Source organism: Bos indicus x Bos taurus, chromosome 6, assembly GCF_003369695.1.
Source record: "Bos indicus x Bos taurus breed Angus x Brahman F1 hybrid chromosome 6, Bos_hybrid_MaternalHap_v2.0, whole genome shotgun sequence".
Classification (NCBI taxonomy): Eukaryota; Metazoa; Chordata; class Mammalia; order Artiodactyla; family Bovidae; genus Bos; species Bos indicus x Bos taurus.
In genome coordinates, this window is record NC_040081.1 from 102,557,161 (window position 1) to 102,564,676 (window position 7,516).

Below are 7,516 nucleotides of genomic sequence, written 5' to 3' on the forward strand. Positions count from 1 at the left end.
TCCTTGACTTCTCTGTGCTTCGCAGTGTCATGAAGGTTTGAAAAAATAATGCCCAGGAGTGCCAGCCCAGAACCTGGAGCACAGAACATGTTTAAGACGCAGGTGTTATCACTCGTGTTATGACGCCATGACATTGCAGCATGCGAGGCCCTCCAAGCCTGGCCTGGACTGCACTTGCCTTTGGTTCCTCTAAGTCCTGCTCCTTTGGGTCCCCCGGGTCAGTCAGCCTAACGTGCTGCGTGGGCAGAGATGCCAGGTCCCGGCAGTAGGTTTGGATCACAGAGCTCCCGGGTAGTAGGCTGCCCGTCCCATTTGGAGGTGGGAAAAGGAATTCTGTGGGCATTAAAACAGCAAAAAACAGCCACATAAGGTCTGAGATACTGAAATCACCATCCCGCCTAGAGTCTGTCCAGCACAGGGACTCTGTGATGTGAACATTTGTGTTTGAAATGCCCACTGCTGCTGCTGCTGCTGCTAAGTCGCTTCAGTCGTGTCCGACTCTGTGGGACCCCATAGACTGCAGCCCACCAGGCTGCCCCGTCCCTGGGATTCTCCAGGCAAGAACACTGGAGTGGGTTGCCATTTCCTCCTCCAATGCATGAAAGTGAAAAGTGAAAGTGAAGTCGCTCAGTCGTATCCGACTCTTAGCGACCCCATGGACTGCAGCCTACCAGGCTCCTCCATCCATGGCAAATGCCTACAACCTGAGTTGACGGTCATTTCTCTTGGCTCAGCCCCCAAGTCCCTTGAGTTAGCTTCACACCATCAGCAACACAATCCTCTGTGGAACCATGGGTTCCTCTTCACAAAGTCAGGGCAAACTTCAGACCAACTTGACAAGAGTTGTTGAAAGGTCTATTCACACCACAGGTACTTACAGGATGCCAAGTGCATGCTGGGTGTGGCAGACAACCATGTAGAACTGACAAACAGTCCCCCTGGAGTTTACATTGTGAGGGTAGGGGGTTAAACCCAAACACACAGAGTCCTCAGAGCACCACATGGTCCTTGGTAGGCTCTCAGTAATGTCACTTATTTTCCTGACATTTTAAATTGGTGCATTTACAGAAATCTATCCTCTGAGAATGTTGAGGATATTGTCTGCAGTCAAATAAACTCCTGACCTCCTGTGAATGAGGCAGAATGGTAATTATGATCCCATTTTACAGATGGGAGGGAGGTGGGAATGGGACACTTGATAGCTCAGATCTGAGGCTGCAACTCCAATATTTTGGCCACCTGATGAGAAGAGCCGACTCACTAGAAAAGACCCTGATGCTGGGAGAGATTGAAGGCAGGAGGACAAGGGGACGCCAGAGGACGAGATGGTTGGATGGCATCACCGACTCAATGAACATGAGTTTGAGCAAGCTCCGGGAGATGGTGAAGGAGAGGGAAGCCTGGTGTGCTGCAGTCCATGGGATCGCAAAGAGTCAGACAAGACTGAACAACTGAACAACAAATAGCTCAAATCTGTTAGATGTATGCACAATCCCCCCTCCCCCCACACACACTTAACTATCGCTGTGACTGTAGATGAAGTACCCGGAAGCAGATTGATTCCAGAAGGATGCCTAGAATCACACAGGTGGGAAAGGCAGGTGTGACTGAACCCAAGCCTCCTGGCTACCAGTCCGAGGTCTGTCCTCTGCCTTCAACCTGCACCCCATGTGCTTCCTCATGGGGAGGGGAAGGTAACAACTTTCAAGTTACCATTCTGAAGTGGTATCCTGGTTCAGTTCAGTTCAGTTCAGTCGCTCAGTTGTGTCTGACTCTTTGCGACCCAATGGACTGCAGCATGCCAGGCCTTCCTATCTATCACCAACTCTTGGAGTTTACTCAAACTCATGTCCACTGATTCGGTGATGCCATCCAACCATCTCATCCTCTGTCCTGGTAAGTATTACTTAACAACCACAATGCAGGAAACAGATCCTGCCAGACAGTTCTGGATGCTGACTTGTCTGGGGTTGAGGAAAGACAAGAAGGTATCCACTGACTTCCCTCTCAGCTTCCTGGGAAGGGGAAATACAGCCAAGAGTGATGACAAAACCCAGCATTCTGGAACTTTCCTTGGCTTGTATCCACATGGCCAAGCCTGATCCAGTCTTGCAATCCATCACTAGGACTATTTTTGTTTTTTTAATGGTATTTTTGTTTTGAATCATAACTTGTGGGTATGACTCAGAACTAGGGGGGCACTCCCATGGGTTATGGTAAAAGGCAGACAGCACCCCTCACTGGTCCTTCAGCACCCGGTCCTTCAGCACCCAGTCCCCTCCCTGGAGGCCACATTAGGGGGCTCTTCATGGGCCCTTCCAGAGTTAGTCTGTGCATTTACAAACACTTCTGTACCCTGCATAATGGCGAGAGGGCACACTGAACTTTACTTCTTTTGTTGAGTATGTCTTTGAGTACTTTCCGCACCAGCCCATTTAGAGCTGCTGCATTTTCTGGTGAAGGGGGCCTGGAATTCTGCTGTGAGGAGGGGTCTTAGAGCAGTTAGCAGACCCAGTAAGAAATGCATGTTCCTCCTGGCCTTGCACACATAGCATTTCATGCATGCAGTGGGCTCTCTAGAAAACTGGGTTGCTGGGTCAAAGGGCATATGTGTTTCTAATTCAGATAGACTCTGGATGTCACATACCCCTCCACAGGGCTGGATCCATTTTACACCCATCAGCAGTGAAGGACTCAACTTCCTCTCGAGGATCCCTGCCGTTGGACCCACAGGTGAGAATCCCACCACCTCCCTCTCTGCTCACATCTCTTTATGGCTCCCCCTGACTTTGGCATGAAGTCCAGACCCCTTAGCCTGGTATTCAAAGCTCCAGGAAGCTGGGCCCTAATGTCTCAACTAGTCTCACACCCATCCAAATGATATAACTGACTCCAAAAGGTGGTGATAAAAATGGGTGATAATCAGACCCTTTGTTCATGTTATCCTATTTAATCTTCAGCATGACTCTAGTTGCCATGGCAACACCCACAGGTAGGGAAAGAAGTTCAGGTCAGTGACTCTCCCAAGTGCCCAGAGCAGGGCAGGGCAGATAGGACGCCCCCCACCCCAACCTTGGGTTGCCAGGCCACAGGCAGCAGCTGCAGAAACAGCAGTGGCTGACAATGCAGACTTCAGGGAGCTCTAGGTCCATATTAAGTCCCAGCTCCTAAGTGGGCAAAGGGGTTGCAATGGTGATTGCTTTGCCTAATACTGAGGCTCTAGAATGTTCTGTGACCTGCTCAAGATCTCCAATCCAGAGACAAGTGGTGCTTGTCCTGGGGCCTTGGCCTCCTCACTGGCTGGACAGTACAGTGGTCACACCTATACCTCAGCTAGAACTTTTGATCCCAGGCTCAGCTCAGCCACCTATTAACCACATGGTCTCTTGTTCCTCAAGTTTTCTCAGTTGCAGGACTGGGCTACTAAGAGGCACTGGTTATTATAGTGCCTGGCACCCAGGAAGCAGGCTATCGTTAAGAACTGCTGGTAGCCTAAGCCTCCTCAAAGTCCTTATTGGAACATGATAATCCAGTCTGCAAGTTCAACTTTAAGTTCAAATGCCACCTGCCCGCAGGTGACAGAAACACATTAGCCAGGAGCAAAATCATAGGGCTTATCATGAAGGGCAGGAAAGGGCTTTTTCTGCATAAAGGAAGGTTCTGGACTGAGACCTGGATCTTTCCAGCATCAGTGTCAACATTTGCGCTGTAGACGCCAAAGCTTTGACACCCACCACCTGGGCTCGAATCCTGGTTACGTAAGGACCCGCGGGGCCGCGTTCGAGTCACCGAATGTCCTCTATTTTTCACTGTGGAGCACAGTCCCCGCCCCCAGGTCGCCAGGTCTTTACGCGGGACAGGTGAGAACAGATTCGCTGAGCCAAGAGCTGCCCGAACGCCGCACAACGCAACAGCTCTTATGAGCAGAGTCGCCGGCTGACGTGCGCGCGCGTCCGGCCCCAGCGCAGGGGCCCGGGATCTCAGGCTGTCACCGGAGCAGGGGTCACCCCTCCATCAGCACCGGCGGGCGCAGACAGCGCCGGACCGGCTCTGGGGCCGCGCTGGTGAGGGGAGGAGGTCATCGGCGCAGGGCCGACGGGGGCGGCAGCAGGGGGCTGACAGATGGGCACCTGAGCTTAGGGACGCGCGGGGAGCGGACCGGCCGGACGCAGGCCCGAGTCACGTGCCAGGCCCTGGGCACCACCCCGGGCATCCACACCCGCGCCGCGGGGCCGGGTTGCACCGGGACGCGCCCACCCCGTCCCGGGGAAGACCCCCCAAACTCCCAAGGAGCGGGGCTCGCGCGACCGAGGGGAGGGGCCGCAAGTCCAGCCACTGACCCGCAGCCTGGCCGCTGTCCCGCTGCATGTCGCCCGCCCGCCCGGGCCGCCGCCTGGCCTCGGCCCACCAGGTACGCCCGCCCAGCGCCTGCCGCTCCGCCCCGCGCCCTGGGCTCCGTTTCCGCCCCGCCCCGTGCGCCGTAGGCGGGCCCTCTGGAGGCGTCACTCGCTGAGCCGCTGCGAGTGCCCGGGGTGCGGGCTTTGTCCACCCTGGACCGCGTCGCGCCGCCTGGACGTGGGCGGGCGCGTAGGGCAAGAGTTACAGCTGCGCAGGGTGCTCCGGGCTCCGGCGTTTCAGAGTAGCCGGGGACTGGGCGGGGCCAGAGTGGAAGGGGCGGGGAGTGGGCGGGGCGGAGAAGTGGGCAGCCCCGCCCCGCTACCGAACCCCCACCTTGGTTGCTGCGGGTCCCTCCACCCGCCCCCTCAGTTACATAAGTGCCCCTATTTATACGTCTCTGAGTATTTTCAAGTCACACAGGAATACATACTGTATTAGCACTGTGGCGTAATTAGAAAACTCAAAGCAGCCAGCCCCCTCTCCCTGAATCCTGCCCCTCAAAGCCAACAACCTGTTAATCCACTGGAGTGCCTCCTTTACGTTAAAAAAAAAAAAATCAAAATACATTTTCACAGATAATTCTAAACATTTAGAGATGGCCACGAGCTGCTCCACCCCTTCAGTGGCAACACTTCCACATTCACATGTCTCCATCCAGCTTGTGGCAGGTGACCTAAAGGCAGTCATGAGTTCAACACACTCTCTGTGTGTAATTTTGAGGTTGCCTATATGAATGCACGATCCCTGGAGTCGGAGGATGTGTGTCCACCAGCCTACCTCTGGCTGGGTGATCTTGGGCTGGTTACTTCACCTCTCTGGGCCTCGCTCTCTTCATCTGAGACATGGGGATAATAAATAGTGCCCATTATATAGGATGGTTGTAGGGATCAATGAGTTAATATTCCTAAAGTACATCAGAGGCACTCACTGAATGTGTTAGTTGTTTCTGAGGTCCTTCCTCTGCATGTATCAAGGGTAATGAGCAATAACTGTGTAAAAACATAATTTGGTCTTTTCATACTCTGCACAGCTCCCCACTCCATTCCCTTATTTTTATTTTTAATCAACCAGTGGCTTCAACAAATAAGCCACTAAAGCTCTCTGTTCCTCAGTTTCTTCCTATGGAGAATAAAGATAGTATCAATAGCATCACAGGGATGTTTGAGGATTAAATGAGATGCTGTGAGGAGTATATAGACTCGCTGAGTACTAAGTCTGGTGTATATTTCCTAGCTAATGACATAAATAGCTACTCTTAGCTGGTGTTGTCCATGTCCACAGGGAAGCCCCAGGGCTGAGTCAACCTGGGCTGGGACTCCAGAGCAGGACAGGAGTCCAGGAATCTAGAGTGCCAGTCCTTCTTTCACCAGTGGAGGAAGCTTAGTCCTGGACAGGGAACGTGGCTTCCCCAAGTGATGGTCCTTCCACCTCCCCACGCATCTTCTCAATTCAATCTAATTAAATGCAGTAAATGCAGGATGAGATTCCCCTCCTTGCAAAACTGAGTTAAGAATATTCTCTTAAATCCTTGTGATTAGCTAAGAAAACTATGAAACAGAAGAACATTCAAATGAGATTTATATTTTCATACATTAGACTACATAAAGCTTCTGGAATCTAATCAGTAAAGTGTTGATAAAGGAATGGTTTAAATATGTGAGTGGAACAGAAGACAGAACCAAAATGAAATCCCAGAATACATGTTAGGTTAATTTATGACAAACATAATTAATTCAGAAAAATACAATTATTAATCAATACTATTAATTGGCTAGCTATCTGAGAAGAAAAAAGGATGGACTTCAATCTAATTTCAAATACAAAAGTAAATTCTAGATGGATTATGCTGCTGCTGCTGCTGCTAAGTCGCTTCAGTCGTGTCCGACTCTGTGCGACCCCATAGACGGCAGCCCACCAGGCTCCGCCGTCCCTGGGATTCTCCAGGCAAGAACACTGGAGTGGGTTGCCATTTCCTTCTCCAATGCATGAAAGTGAAAAGTGAAAGTGAAGTCACTCAGTCGTGTCCGACTCTTAGCGACCCCATGGACTGCAGCCTACCAGGCTCCTCCATCCATGGGATTTTCCAGGCAAGAGTACTGGAGTGGGGTGCCATTGCCTTCTCCGAGATGGATTATAGACCTAAATTAATAAAGTGACAATAAAAATAATACAAGACATTAGGATCCCAATAGCATGCTCAGCTAGACAGCTCAACTGGAACACCCTCCCAGATGAAAGTACTGAGATGGAGGATTATTTATAACAAAAGGCTCTGCTGAACCCACAGAGAAATACCCAAGAACCACATCTCCCACACAAAAAAAGAATAATCAGCCCAGGATAGAGTGGTTATTAACACAGACGTCTGAGCTCCACTGGGTCCAACCACCTACAACATGAACTTCAAGTTTTAGGGACTCATGCTGGTACGGTGGACCAATGAAAAAAATCTGCTCATATCTGCTGCGTCTGGGAGGAAAAACCACAAATGATACAAATGATAGTCTCTCCTGATATTTGAAGCTGGAGGACAGCTCCCATGTGTGTCTGAGTTTCAAACTTGCCCTGCCCCCAAGGTAAACACCCATCAAACTAAATTAAAATACTTGTGAGTTAGTATTGCCCCTTGGTGGCGCTAGTGGTAAGAACTCGCCTGACAATGCAAGAGATGTAAGACATGCAGGTTTGATCCCTGGGTGGGGATGACCCCTGAAGGAGGGCATGGCAACCCACTCCAGTATTCTTGCTTGGAGAACCCCATGGACAGATGAGCCTGGAAGGCTACAGTCCGTGGGGTCGCAGAGTCGGACACCACTGAGTGACTTAGCACAGCACACATCACCCCCTGGAGCACAAAACAAGCAGATACAAATGCTTTCTGGAGAAAAGGCATCTCCAGTCCGGGCCCTTCACCATATACCATATATGAGCTCATAATAAAAATTACCAGACACAAAAAAATAATGCAGTATAAGTGAGAGTCTGCAGTTCAGTTCAGCTCAGTCATGTCTGTCTCTTTGCGACCCCATGGATTGCTGCATGCCAGGCTTCCCTATCTATCAGTCTCCCAGAGCTTGCTCAAATTCATGTCCACTGAGTCACTGATGCCATCCAACCA

General features: G+C 51.1%; 1 protein-coding gene across 1 annotated transcript in view; it reads right to left on the reverse strand.

The window, feature by feature from the left end:
* LOC113894499 (high mobility group protein 20A-like) overlaps positions 1–4,598 on the reverse strand; it is a 32,039-nt gene extending 27,441 nt beyond the window's left edge. Inside the window, exons 1-2 of the mRNA XM_027544994.1 lie at positions 4,341–4,598; positions 179–333 (exon numbers count right to left, since the gene is read on the reverse strand). Coding sequence (XP_027400795.1) covers positions 179–333; positions 4,341–4,368 — 183 coding nt within the window. The 5' untranslated portion in view covers positions 4,369–4,598. The remainder of the gene's footprint in view (positions 1–178; positions 334–4,340) is intronic.
* Between the last annotated feature and the right edge of the window lie 2,918 nt (positions 4,599–7,516).